At 40.4% G+C, this 15,291-nt stretch overlaps 1 protein-coding gene across 3 annotated transcripts in view; it reads left to right on the top strand.

Moving 5' to 3' along the window:
- Nucleotides 1-15,291, top strand: part of LOC133382794 (homeobox protein Meis1) — a 217,615-nt gene that overhangs the window by 34,580 nt on the left and 167,744 nt on the right. For all 3 annotated transcript variants that reach the window (XM_061622227.1, XM_061622230.1, XM_061622228.1), the window contains exon 7: nt 10,056-10,167. In XM_061622227.1, coding sequence (XP_061478211.1) covers nt 10,056-10,167 — 112 coding nt within the window. The remainder of the gene's footprint in view (nt 1-10,055; nt 10,168-15,291) is intronic.

Below are 15,291 nucleotides of genomic sequence, written 5' to 3'. Positions count from 1 at the left end.
ATTGTCCTTTTTTGTGGCAACACTCACACTCTTGATTAGTTGCAGATGTGCCTCTGAGGTGGATCTCTGTCATTCATTTTAGCCTCAGTTTGCCTACAATCCACAGTGGGTTTTGTTTACTTAGTACTTTGATATTACTGAAAATTGGTTGTGTAAATAATAAACATTATGGGACTGCAATGCTTTATAGGGAACCCTTTACACAAGAAGGAAAGAAACTCATGACGTTTCACATTTTCTCCATATATAGTTCTTGAATGACCTTGTTTTTGCATCCTCTATTTTGGGATTGGTTGGAACTTGCCAAATGGCAGCCATGATTGCAGCCAAGGCAAACATTGGAGGTTTGCTGTTTTGTGGTTCAAAGTGTCAGAACGTCAGACCTATACATGGGAGGAGCCAGAAACAGAAGAGCTATTGTGTGATCTATGTATTATCATTGATCTAGTCATCCTTGATCTATTAAGGAGATTGGAACTGCCAGCAGATTTGGCAAAGAATCTGTTTCATATGGTGGATACAGGCACCTTGAATCCTAATAGTCTGGTTATTTTCCCATTGCTCAAGAAAAATGAAAACTCTGCCCTTATTCTTACATACGTGATAATAAATTTTGTAGCATCTTCAGAATTTGGTAGGTACTAGTTTATTCTTTGACCTTTGAATACTTTGAAAAGTGTATTTCAGCTGTAATTGTAATAGTCTTTTAATATTCTTATTGCCTGTTGTCAGTAGTGGGCAATTCCTATGCTTGAATAGGTATAATAGTCTGTGGCATTATGTTGCAAGAGAGAGCAGTTTTTGATATGCTGATCTTTTTTTCCTAAACATGGATACAGTGAGCCCAAGCAGTTGCCTTTTTCTGTGAGGTTGTTTTAGAAGACAACCTTAAGAGTCCTCAAAATATTGTGTCATCCTTTATTGACAAGAGTGTAGTACAGTGGCAAAAAGACTTTACCAATTAGGTATTCCCTAGTTTGAATCCTGCCTTGACTATGAACTCACTAGATGGCTTAATCAAGCCACTTTCTTAACCTTAGTCTCTCTCTCCTTGTCCCTGCCCACCACCTCCAGTAGCTGCAATATGGATAACAAGACTGATGCATTTTACAGGGTAGCGACAAGGATCACAATAAATTAATGTGTTTGAAGCACTTAACACTTTGCACATTAGAAAGAGTATAAACATTAACTGTGAACAGCTAGTTCCAGAAATAAAATGTTTCAGCCCAAAGTTGATATTTTACCAAATAGCAATACACTATGAAATACTTGTGTTCTTTGCTAACTAAGAAACCCCTTTGATTCAGTTTTATGTCAGGGGTGGGTGGATAAGTGGAGTGACAGCTGCGTCAGTAAAATGTTAAACTTATGATACAGTTGGAATAATTTTTAGTACTTAGCTCTACAGAGAGACTCAATTCAATTAAACAACCACCGCCACAATCCTTAAAAAATTAATAACAGTGTATAGGCCAATAATGGGAACTGTTGTTATGCCAGTGTTGTGAGCAAACCCTGGATGTTGCATTAGTGCAGCAGTGTGTATTGATGCTTCTGTGTTGGGAACAATCATGATGGTCAGATGAAGCAATATACCAACAGCTCATTAAGCCATTATGTGGTACAGAAATCACCAGTGATGGGGCACTGCCTGGACTAGAATGTGTTCTCTTTAGTCCTTTGAATCTTTGCAGGAACTGCTTCATGAGTGTACTCCACATGTCTGATGTATTTTGTGTAATAACCTTTTATAATGGAGTTGCAACATAGTAGGATGGGCTTGTCTATTCTTTAAACACAAGGTGTCTATTTATATAAGCAGAAGTGTGCGCTGTTGGCAGCTATGGAGAAGCATATGTTCAAGATGTTACTATCCACAGACCTGCTCTGGAATAACATAGTACAGATGAGGAAACTGAGGCACAGAAGTTACATTGCCTCACCTGTGTCAGATCTGGTTGATCAAATCAGTGGAGACAGAGATACAGAAAGTATATTTGTTCATACTTTCTTCTCATTTGGGAGCTGCTATCCCATAAACTTGGATGGAATTTGTAAAATATATTTTGGATGTTGTGCTGTTGGGAAACTATAGAACTTTAAGAATAGGAGGATCTGCCCTCTGTTGACTTTTGTTTTATAAAATACGTTTTTATAGCATATGCATTAACAAAAAAGGGATATACTCCTCCAAACCACTAACGTTGAATTGAAACTCTCTCTGTATTTTTAAGAGAACAGAAAGTATAATGAACCATTGGTTGGAAAATTCCTGGAAAGGAGAACCCAGATAATAGAATAATCTCAAATGACTTCTTGTTTCATGTTTGTTTTCACATACATTCTAATATATTCACCAGCTGGGGAAAAAGGTTATCATCTAGGGTTGTGTTTTTTGAATAAATGTCTTAAAAACATTTGTGTACTACCTATATAGGGTCTCTGTGCTGAAACACAGTAATGGGGAATCTGTGCTTGTGACCAATGTTACTTGGTTTTACTAACAATCAACTACAAATCAGAGAAGTTCTAGTTTAGCGATCTCTTATGAAGCACTGTTAACAATAGGTACTTAAAAAAGAAGAAAGAAACAGCACTAGTTCTAACATTCCTAAGTTTTAGTAGTCTATTAATGCTCAACATGTCATAACAGGTCAGTAAGAGTGTGAATACGCATAAATATTAACTATTGCCCCTGAATGCAGAAATGTAAACATAAGAGATACACAAAATTTTGATAAACTTAGGTGGAATCTGGCATTTCTTGCATGAGTGACTGTATAATGTGGCGATAGCTGTGAGAAAAGAAGAGCCCAGCATCTAAGACCCAACACAATGGAAATGCAATGAATCGGAATGCCTCACAGATCATAGAGGAATCAGAATTTCCAGCAAGGAAAATCTTTTCATGGTGAATTAAGTGGTGGAGGAAGAAAAATGGTGATTGAAAAAAGGTAGGCACAGATCAGAAACACTGGGCTCAAGGCTCACTGCTGAAGATTTAAGAACCACAGCTAACGCTATGCAGAATAGAATGTGGAAAATTGAATTTACTAAACAATTAAGCATTAAATTAATCTACATCCCACACAGTAGAAAAGTGGGGGAGTAAACCGAATGGAGCTGAATAAATCAGTGGAGCTCATTAAAAGATAGTGAATATTTCAGGTCTGTTGTCACATAAAGGAGGACAGTCTGCCCACTGCTTATAGCAGGGCATATAATTCTTTAGCTCTCAGTCACCTTTTCCTTTAAGCAGAGTCATACTTTTAATCAGATTAATGAACATTTCTGCTGAGGTTATGGTGATGGTTCAATATTTTACCTTGTTATCTGTGGCTTTTCTATTAATTACAAGTCAGATCACTAGTCAACAATAGTAGTCAGGAGCAACATAAATAGCATGAGTGCACCCTGGAGATGTAACTCTGAGGATCTGATGCATCCTGGAACTCCCATGGGCTCTTGCAACCTCCCACATGCCTTGCTAGTCTTTTCTTCAATTACAGCTAATGCAATAGTTTGCCATTTTCTCTTTCTAATTATATTTTCAAGTGGGATTTGTAGCACATAGAAAAACATCCTTTTACATGTTGAGGCACCAGGGCTTTGTGCCTGGCATTGTCTGTCCCCTGGGTGCTGTACCATTCTTTCTGCTGAGCTCTGAATAAACAAGTCCCCCTTTTAAAGCTGCAGTTGTACAAACTGAAAATTTATGCATTAACTGTTTGCATTCTGAGCATGTGTTCCAGATTACCTCTTACAGCATTCTTCTGGTATGCTGCAAAAAAGTGTATTTGTAGAACAGCGTTTCTTTTCAAAGTTTGCACATCAGTCTTTGAATCACAGGATCAATTAGCACGTTTTGTATCCTGGAGTCTGTGTAATAGTAGCATTAAAAATATAATGTGGGGTTTTCCCATGTCTTGTCTTGTTTTAATCTTAACAATGGATTGGTGCTGTAATCAGGAGTGTGGAAGATGGGGAAAGTATTTTTAAAAAATCTGTTAGGAAGTATAAGAGTGCTTTTATTTAATGTTTTACCCTTAATTTATTTAATGTTTTACCCTGTTAAATTATGAGTATGTAAACACCTTATTAAAGAGGCATGGTCTTGGGAGCTAAAGTTCCATTTGTTTGGGTCTGCTCTATTTCTGTCTAAATGAGTGGTAATTGTGAGGGGGGGAGGATCTAATTTTTTAAATGCAAAAACATGCACAGGGTGAGGGGGCTGAACAGCCTACCTTACTTTTCTGTGATCCGTCACTCCAGGCATCTTTCTCCTCAACTTTAGATTCCACTTTAGATTTCAGAGCTGGACTGGGAGAAAAATGCCTGAAGTGACATGATATTTCAGAAATGGGAGAGGCTTCAGCCCCCTCACCTGGGTGCCTACTAGGGTTGCCAGATGTCCAGTTTTAGGCTGGATACTCTGGCTTTTGGGGGTCCTCTCTGGGTCTCCATGTGATTCTCCTCTTAATCAGAGCTTGGAAAAGTTACTTTTTTGAACTACAACTCCCATCAGCCCCAGCCAGCATGGCCACTGGATTGGGCTGATGGGAGTTGTGGTTCAAAAAAGTAACTTTTCCAAGCTCTGCTCTTAATCTCCGGACTCTCCGCTTTCATTTTTTTTTAATTAAGTTTCTAGGTGGTCTGGTTCTCGAGATATACACCAAAACGTCAGCCCCCCTCACAACTTTTTGAAATGACCTCTAGCTAGCTGCTCTAACCCCGCCCTTTCAAGTTTGTAGCCCACAAGTGAAGTCAGGGTTGTGATTGGCAAGGGATTTCTGGGCCTCCAGCAGTACCTAGACTGCATTGCAAAGGTGGAAAACTATTGCTTTTTCCTGTTAACTTGAAAATCTCATAAACTGAGTAAGTATATAGCTTTCAGCAGTACCAAAAGCCTTTTTTTCTCTTGTGTTCATGAGTCAAACAAGTTTAAAATTTCCTGGGCTGTTGAAGATGGCAGTGTTTTGAAAACCTTCCCAATCTGAAGCTTGCTTTTCTGGGAGTAAAGCTGCAGTGCTAATTCCAAATACCCAGATTAAAACCCATTGAATTCAATAGGACTTACTTTTGAGTAGACATGCTTAAATTAATGTAAATTAATGCTGTAAATTAATGGGACTTTTGAGTGAACATAGCAAAGGATTGTGTTTTTGTTGTAATTCTTTCTGTCCCCTCCAATTCTATTTTTTAAAGCAGTTAGGCAGGGTTTACATAGATATCTCTATTTTTATTAAGTAGGAAATTAATACTGATTTTATTTTTTTAAAACAAATGTTCTGTAATGACTAACTCATTTTGACAATAAACTATTATATGGGGTCTATGTATTTTTACATCTCCAGTGTGTGTGTGTATATATGGAGTCTCCCAACAACCCTGTGAGGTAGGATTGCCGATTGGAAACCAAGGCAGCTCACAACAAGAAATAAATCCTTTTAAAATCCTATAACCATAATAAGTATAAACAGTTGCAAAACAGCTTAAAGTGGCATGATTCTGATATTCTGATATGATATCTTTATAGGTTGTGTAAATAATAAACATCTTTGACAGTCATGCTTATATAAATATTTCTTCATTTAAAACACATGACTTCCCCTAAAGAATCCTGGGAAGTGTAGTTTCCCCCTCACAGTTATAGTTCCCACCACCCTTAACAAACTACAGTTCCCATGATTCTGTGGTGTGATTCATGTGCTTCATATGAGTGTTGAATGTGCTTTAAATGAATGGTGTGGATCTGCCCTAGGTAAGCATTCAGTAGTGAACTGAAAAAAACAACTACAAAAGATACTTTTTTAAACAGGGAAAGGGCTGTAGCTCAGTGATAGGGCATATGCTTTGCATGCAAAGGTCCAAAATTCAATTTCTGGAAAAGAGTATTGCCTGGAATCCTGAAGAGCCAATGCTAGTCCATGTCATCAGTACTGAGCTAGATGGTATCAAATGGCCGGAGTCGGTATAAGGTAGATTCCTTTGTTAGTAAAAGTGGAAAGAGACCCAAGGGCCACAGTGACGCCAAAATTTATTTATGTATTTTATTGACAACATTTATATACCGCTTTATTGTAAAAAATCTGAAATGGGTTTACAGAAAGAATTAAAACAACAAAATTATTTGCAAAAACAGTTAAAGACAGGTATTTAAAAACATTCAAAATAACAAAACTAACAAAGAGTTAAAAACAGATAAAAACACAATAGCTTCTACGTGCCGGGATAGGCTTGCCTAAACAAGAATGTTTTTAGCAGGTGCTAAAAAGAGTACAATGAAAGTGTCTGCCTAATGTCAATAGGCAGGGAGTTCCTGACGCACTAAGGGACTGATTTCTTACAAGAGCAGAACAAGTACTATGTGGCACCCGGAACGTGGAAAGCATACCTTGAACTTGGCCTGGTGGCAAATCGACATCCAGTGCAGATTTGGAGCAGAGGTATTATTTATGTACTTATTTATTTATTATTTGATTTATATCCCGCCCTTCCTTCCAGCAGGAGCCCAGGGCGGCAAACAAAAGCGCTAAAAACACTTTAAACATCATAAAAACAGACTTTAAAATACATTAAAACAAAACATTAAAATAATTTTTTTAAAAGCATTCAAGACTTTTTATAAAAGGTTTAAAACATTGGTTAAAGAACAAAAGGTTAAAAAAAAGTTATAAAAACATATTAAAAAGCAATTCCAACACAGACGCAGACTGGGATAAGGTGTCAACTTAAAAGGCTTGATGAAGGAGGAAGGTCTTCAATAGGCACCGAAAAGATAACAGAGATTGTGCCTGTCTAATATTTAAGGCGAGGGAATTCCACAGGATAGGTGCCACTACACTAAAGGTCTGCTTCCTATGTTGTGCAGAACAGACCTCCTGAGAAGAAGATGATATCTACAGGAGGCCCTCACCTGCAGAGCGCAGTGATCGACTGGGTATATAAGGGATAAGACCAGATATCCTGGTCCCAAGCTGTATAGGGCTTTGTACACCAAAACTAGAACCTTGAACTTGGTCCGATAGCAAATGGGCAGCCAGTGCAATTCTTTCAGCAGTGGGGTGACATGTTGGTGATACACTGCCCCAGTAAGCAGTCTTGCCACCACATTTTGCACCAGCTGCAACTTCCAGACCAACCTCAAGGGCAGCCCCACATAGAGTGGATTACAGTAATCTTGCCTGGAAGTTACCAGGGTGTGGACAACAGTGGCCAGGCTATCCTGGTCCAGAAACGGCTGCAGCTGTCTTACCATCCGAAGCTGGTAAAAGGCACTCCTAGCCATGGAGGTCACCTGGGCCTCTAACGACAAAGATGGATCCAGGAGCACCCCCAGACTATGAACCTGCTATTTCAGAGGAAGTATGACCCCATCCAAAGCAGGCAACTGACCAATTATCCAAACTCGGGAACCACCAACCCACAATGCCTCCATCTTGCTAGGATTCAGACTCAGTTTATTGGTCCTCATCCAGCCCACCCCTGAGTCCACACAGCAGTCCAGGGCTTGCGCGTCTCTCCCGATTCAGATGTTATGGAGCAAGAGAGCTGGGTATACTGCTACCTCACCTCAAATCTCCTGATGACCGCTCCCAAGGGCTTCCTATAGATGTTAAACAGTACTAGTAGTAAGTTTATTAACGATCCAAAGATCCATACAACATATCATACTTTAGTCAAATTAATTTACAATTTACGATATAGCACTTATAATAAAATTTCACATCTTTAAAATTTAAAACTTTAAGATATCCTAGCTGCAGTACTTGCAATTGCTGTGCCACAATCCTCTTAATCACCTTCCCTAAAAAGGGGGTATTTGCGACCGGTCGGTAGTTGTCCCAAACCAATGGGTCCAGGGTGGGCTTTTTTAAAAGTGGTTGGATCACCGCCTCTTTCAAGGCAGCTGGAACTACTCCCTCCTGCAATGATGCATTGGCCACACCCTTATGCGCTGATAGGGTCACTGTTGTCAGCAATCGCCACAGTATTCTGCACTAACTTCAGCCCATGGGTCAGGTTGTGCTGCATGGGGATTTCTGTGACCTTGGCTGACTGCCTGCCAGGATTTTGTTAGTTTTGGTTTTTCGTTAGGAATCCTGGCTGGTTGTGGGATGCTAAGTTTTCTGAGTTACTCATAGGAATTTTGTTGTTGTTGGTATCGTATTACATTTAGGAAATCATCACTGTCTTTTTATTTTTCTGTTTGCATTTCATTTACCTTTAACCTTTAACCTTACTTACATCCATAGAACCAACAACAGTGGTTCCATGCGCTCTGCTCAACCTTCTTAAACCCACTGATGATGCACCTTGTTGGTTGCATGATGGTTTGTTTCTTGCCAATAGTGGCAAAAGAGAATTCACATACTGGGAAGTGCGGCTGCAATTGTTGTTCCCAAGCTGCTGTCTGTGAAGGTAGATCAAAGCATGTGTGTTTTCTCTCTGTCAATTATTACTCACTGGAATTGGATTGGCTGTCAAAGTGAGTTTATAGCAGCCCACAAGGTAGACAGAAAAGGGTAGAGAATATTCTTACTCTTACTCATTTCTCGGACCTCTTTCGGAAGTGAAGAGTCAAATCCGTAAAGACGTTTGGAGGAGCCATGTTGAAAAGCATGGGTAGGGCATTGCAGGCAGGGGGCTGCCATCCCTGCTTGGATATGGATATGTTTCCAGAGGATCCCTAGTCAAACTTTACCAACAGCACAATCCAAACCATATCTGCTCAGAAGTAAGTCCTATTGAGTTGTTTGGGGCTTAGTAAGTGTGTTTAGAATTGCAGCCTTCAGGGGTATCCATCTTTACTCCTGAGCACTCCTATCTAACATCTCCACAACACTAGGCTTCTTTCTTCCTACACTGGCCTTCTGGTGATTGGGGTGGCCTGAGGGCACTTAAATCCTTCTTGCCAGAATCAAGTAGGCTAGATTAAATGTTTCCTACCCAGGCTCTATCTCCCAGGATCTATCTTTCAGCTAAGATTTCTATCTTCATTTCCAATCAGAGAAATGTTTTTGAATTGTATGCTCCAAGCAACTGTGGTTGATGCTTAATGTATCATGCTTAATGACATCACTTGGGCCTGCCCGTGACATCACTTGGGCCAACCCCTGTGACATAAGTATGGCCCATCCCCATGACATCACTAGGGCCTTCCCCTGAAATTACCTTGATTAATAGTACATTAATTTTTATCGTTAACATCATGTGTTTTGATTCATTTTGTAGACACATGGTGGCAGTTGATATTGTATTTTCCTACCTTAATTCTCTATACGCAATATTGCAAAACAGCAAAGAGCATGCTACTATGTTATGCACGCACACACACACAAAACTGTGTAGGATGACCAGTGAGTCACTGTGATGTTTTTAAAAGCTTGCTACTAAAAGCTAATTAATATTGTTTCTAGTGATAAAGGGAGACATGGGAGGATTGTTGCCATCATTGTTTTCCTTAAAAATTTAATTTACAACAAGTTTTTCCTGTCTGCATGTTACTTTCAAATGCACCCAGTGATAAGAAGCAACATCTGTTTTCAGCTCAGTAGTACCCATTGTTGTTCTGATTTCTTTCTTTTTTATCCTGATGCCTGGTCCCTTTGCCCATATACCATGTGGCAAACAGCTGACACATACTGAGTATTAGGGATCCTAGGCCTAATTGTGATTTATTTAAACTTTCCCATGTTTGTCTTCTCTATGCAGTTGGAGGCCTGGCAACAGATTGTTAGGCGTGTGTGTGTGTGTGTGTTTGTGGAAACTGAATGAAATTATATTTATCTCACCTTTCCTCTTCCCAAAGCCTTATGAAAGTGCTGATTTTTAAGATTACAAAGCATGCTTTTCTTAAAAATTACAGAATATATTATATATAGTATCATGCTTTTAGTTTGGGCCCAGGAAACTGACAATTTAACAAGCCTACAAAGGGCCTCCCATTTTAAAAAAAATATGTTTCACCCCGGGGGGGGGGCTTTTCCTATGCAATGTGCAGAATATTGATTGTTTTGTTCTTCACCATTTGCTTAATTCTCACCCAACAGCCTTCCTGGAACAGAGACCACGATGACACAGCATCAACACGTTCAGGAGGAACGCCAGGGCCCTCCAGTGGGGGGCATACATCCCACAGCGGAGACAACAGCAGCGAACAAGGTAGGAACCATACTTTGAATCCTGGCTGACTTTGGGGGTTTGGCCCAACTACGTTGGCATTAAGTGAATGTTCAATAAATAAAATATATGTAAACACTGAGGCAGGATCCTGATGGGGCTGTATGTAGCAAGTCTTTGTTCAGCATGCAAGGATGAATGGCCATTCTTTTCTGTTCAAGCAGGCCTTGAACAGCAGATGCCTACCTAGCAGACCTTCTGGATAGTGGTTCTTTCCAGTCCTACAGATAGGAAGACTGTGGAAGGCTACAGTCAGGATAGGACAGTGATCACGAGTCAGTGAATTCACTGGTTTCAGTAATAAAGGCGATTTGGAGCCTAAACTGCAAACACATATAACATGCAAATACTGGGGAATTAAACTTTGCCAGTGTGTGCCCTTTTGTTGCCTTATACTGACAATAGCAGCTGATGTAGTGAGGCAAGCTGTCCTCTTGACACCAGCTTACCTGGGCAGCGCTTGAGCAGGCAGTGTGTGTGGGGGGTGAGGGCGTAGGGGCTGTACAAATGCATTAGCAGAGCCAATCTGGCACTCCCAATGCTGTGTCCACATGGTCCTGACCTCACTGGAGTTCCGTAGTGATGCCTGGGCCTGGAGGGTGGCTCAATTACTACTGTGTACTGACTTGTTTTGCTTTCACCTTCCAGTCAAGGAAGTTAGTAGGCTTACAGCTCAGTCCTATACATGTCTAATCAGAAGCCCAATTGACTTTAGTGAGGTTAACTTCCAGGTAAATGGGTATAGAAGTGCAGCCTTAGTTCTCAGTTCAGATCAACAGATTATGCTAAAATAACATATTGCCAAACTTTTGGCATTATTTTCTTTTAGAAAGTACAACATAAACTAGAGCAGGAGTCTTCAGCTTTTTCACCTCCAGGACCCATTGTTTCTCAGTCTTGCAATATGGAATCTGCTTTTAATTTTTTACAGTGTATGCCCATTTTTAATACTTCTACTGCTTTCTCCCATTCCCCCCCCCATTTTTCCGTCTGTTGAAAAACAGAAACCAGGAGACAATGGTGTTGCCCTGAGTGATCCAGCTTAGATTGGAGAGTGATTCACTACTTGAGATCTTGGCCCACCTAGAAGACAGATTGGTTTGCATCAGAGTAGTTGACAGAATTCCAGTAGGGGGAGAAGGGACAGAGTATTTTAATTGACTTAATAGAGATATAGTACATGAAGAAATATTAAAATAGGACTGCATATATTCCAGTGATACTTATACAGCTGCTCTCCTTTCTTCCCATCGTCTGCCAACTTACTAGAATGCCAAATTCCTTTAGAGTAAAAAATATATCAGTTCACTGATGGAGAAAGGGCAGGGGCTTAGTTTGCATATTATATGTGTTTCATATCACACATCCTGTACATAATCAGTATTGCCTTTAAAAAACCAAAGAAGCATTTTTTTTACTTTAGCAAAGACCGACTACAACAAATTTCATGTTAATTAAATGCAATTAAAATTTTAGAGGGACCCTTAATCTGAATATAAAGAGAATTATTTTATTGACGTAGACTCTGAGCCTACAATAAGAATAAACTTTTAAAATATAGTTTTATGATCCTGTTTCATTCAAGTGCTATTGGACAACAAAGGAATTGTGTGCTCAGAGAGAGGGGGGAAGGTTGAACAGGACTCATTAGAATTGCAAAGTCCTACCTTTAACTATATTAGTTTTTAAACTGAAGATGTGTTCTATTTTTTTGTCCACATACAAGAATCCATGCTTAAATTGTGACTAACATCTTCTTATGGAATTTTAAGTATTTGAACCACTTTACTGTTTAAAGAAAAGTTGCTGACTTCATCACAAGTAAAGCCTAATAAAAATGGGGCCTGGTATGGTAAACTGTTGAAGAGCTGAAGCAGAAACTGGTAACCTTCTGACCTCTGATTTTTACTGGAAAATGATATGCAACATAAATTTAAGAAGCCTTTTTTCTTTCAAGTACTTCTTCATATATGTGTTGCAGTTCACAGTAGTTAAGGTGGTGTCAAAACTTCTGAAGCATTTTCACTAATTTTAACATTAAATTTTAAGGTTTTTTTACATACGTTGCCATAAAACAATAAACTGATCAAGGCAAAATCTCCCAATTCCCTTAAACAAACCCAAATTTGAAGATTGCTGTTGGAGGTTAGAGTGACTTTTTGGCCAGGGAAGAGAGTTGCTTTGGGAAATTTGGTTCATAGAGAATTCTTATAGGGAATCCAGAGAAGGAAAAGATCCGCCAGGAAATTCACATTTCTGAAGTATCCATTCACTTTAATGGGATTTATGTTATGGATTGTTCCAAAGCATTGTGCAGTTTGCTGTAATACATGTTCATGGAGACACTGTAATGCTTAAGGGGGCAATCATAACTCCCAGCTGAGACGAGTAGGGCCATTGCTGCATCCAAAGCCCTGTTGCTCGTGCCAGCTATGGTAGAAGGTGTGGAGGGTCGTTTTTGTCCCATTTTTTGCTGCACCAGCTCCAGGATGGCATAGCAGAGAGGTCCTGATTGACCCCATCACCAGTAGCTGGACTGATTGAGGATCCAATGTATCCTTGGCTGGCTCAGCTCCATCCCCTCCCCAGAAACACCAAATTTCATGCATTTTCACTTACTGCTGGCAGGGATATTGTCAGCATTAGCTTCCACCTTCCACCCATGCTTTTGGCAGGTGCAGCAGGGAATTCCACAGTGGTTGAGGGTCCCTGATGACAGAGCTGGGAGATGGAACAGCTCCACTGCATCCAAATCCATTCAGCAAAGTGAATTGGAAAGTTGAATTGCTCTGTAAGCTTTGGGTACTTCCAAAAAAATTGTGATGTGACATTTCACCTCCTACTTTCACAGTTTAACTGAAATATGCATGTCGTTCAGACGTGATGTCCTGTATGGAACTCTTGACTAAGATTATAAGTAGTTATTGCTTTAATATTCCCTAGAGAAAATACAGTCTTGGTTTTGCTCCTTCAACTTGAACTGAATTTTCCTGAAAAGTTCTGAACAAGTGCTGAATTTCGTTTGGAACAGGCTCTGATGATAGATAGGCTGCAGTCAGGAAAACTGACCTTCCATCCTAGACCCACGAGTTGGATCAGGGGTTAAGTATGGTTCTCCCACCAACAATACTCCACTGACTTTTATGGTGAAAGGGAAAAGAGATCCTGCTGTAGGCCTTGTCTGCCCCTGGAATTTAGGTAGTGGTGTCAGGTCAAGCATAGCTCCTTCTCCCACATTTTTCCTGATTGTAGCCCATTCTGTTTTTTCAGAATATATGTGCTCCATTGGCTGTTATGGAACAAAATAGGCAAAAACCTTGCTGGAAACAAAAGACTTTGAGGATATTTGTGGGGCTTTGCCACGCAAAGCACAGGCCAGTTGTAGAACCTAAATCTGTCAGAGTTGGCAGCACCTTTTATTATATAAGCGGACTTGCTTGCTTGCTCTCTCTTTCCTGTTCTGAATATTCCTGATAAGATCAGTAATGATAATGCCTTCTATGACAAAGTATATGCTGCAAAGAAGGAGCTTTAATGACTTACAGAATTAGAATACTTTTGCAGAAGGCTTAGAATTATAGAATAGTAGAGTCGGAAGGGGCTTATAAGGCCATCAAGTCCAACTCCCTGTTCGGTTTAGGAATTGTCTTAAGAAGGCGTATGAAGAAGCCTTTTAGCATTAAATGTTTAAATAGGAGTAACATATTTACTCAAATAGTCTTCATCAACAATTCTTTTCAGAGTATATTTCTAGTAAGTAGGAATTATCACAGTACTGAGTTCATTCAGGGAACCCACATTGGAATGCTGCGTATCAAAGTATTGTGCTGTGTTTTTATCTCTGTGTTTATACTTCAGAAGATAAAATAATTAAAAGCTGGGCTAGGTTGCTGTGTGTTCATAGAGGCTTCAGTAGACCTTGTGTATATATAGGGAAGCAAACGATGGGAGGGCACTGTACTGCAGTAAAGAAGCTATGGCAACCATGGAGTGAACTGTGGTATTCTTCCTGGTCCTTTTGTATGCGGCAGGAGTTTCATTGCCCTTTTTCTCTTGGGCAAAGAAAGTTTTTCCTTCATGCATCATGAGTTACACTATTTAGTTAGTTTCATTTTGTAAACCTAACATTCATTCAACTGGGATATTTAATTATTTATGAAAAAAGTAATATACACATTTTTTTTTAAAGAAAGCTTGGATCCAGAGTAGTGTGAGTGGAACTCTGCTCACACAACAGGACTTCCCCATCTCTCCTTCCCACTGCACCTGGCGCCTCACAGCGGTTCCAAAATGTCCTCTCCAAAGATAGCATGGGATGCGATGGTGGGGATGGGAATTAACTGGGAGGATGCTTGGACACAAGCATACATCTTCTGATCAAATGTCTTTCCTCTCGGGGCCCTTTAAGTTCCTGTCTTGAGGGTTCCAGGAAAGGGGGAAATTGGTCTTAGAGAAAATGCACCTCTGAGGCCAGTCCTTTTTTCTTTTTTCTTTTAAAACATCTTCCCTCTTCAAATCTTTGGAAGCTTGGCAAGCTGTGTTCATCTCCAGAGTTTAAGAAGTGATGACATCAGTACTTAAGCCCAAGCCCATGATTTTATGTTCAAAGCAGGAGGAAGGAAGCTCAGACACTGCCCTCCCATTCGTCCCCAAAGCCATCCCTGGGACTCAGTAGCTACTCTGCTCAAGCCTGGGAATAGGAATGTGAGATGAGCACAAAGAAGCTGGCTAAAGCCAAGTGCGTTTGAACTCAAGCAAGAGGGGAAACTGCAGTGGAGACTTCAGTCACCAACCAAGCTCTGTGAAGGCACATTCCTGCCCCGGGACTCAGCAGGCTGTGGGGCGAGCTTTGAGACTGCACTGAAACCCGAGCTGCCATCTTGGGGGGGGCGCACATGGTGCCATCACACTGATGTGGCACACTGCAAGGGGTGTGGCAGCAGAGGGGATTTAAACCCATACCGCCTGCTTCCCTGGGGCCAACATGCCGCATCCACTTGGAATTTCAGGGCACTGAGGGGCAGTGACGCAGGTTGGACCCCCTACACACCTTCAGGGTGTGGCCTGAGCTGGCGTCTGGCACAGGGGCAGGCCCTGGCTCAGATA

Source organism: Rhineura floridana, chromosome 4 (assembly GCF_030035675.1).
Source record: "Rhineura floridana isolate rRhiFlo1 chromosome 4, rRhiFlo1.hap2, whole genome shotgun sequence".
NCBI lineage: Eukaryota > Metazoa > Chordata > Lepidosauria > Squamata > Rhineuridae > Rhineura > Rhineura floridana.
The sequence above is the reverse complement of the archived record's forward strand: the minus strand, read 5'-3'. Positions and strand labels throughout refer to the sequence as shown.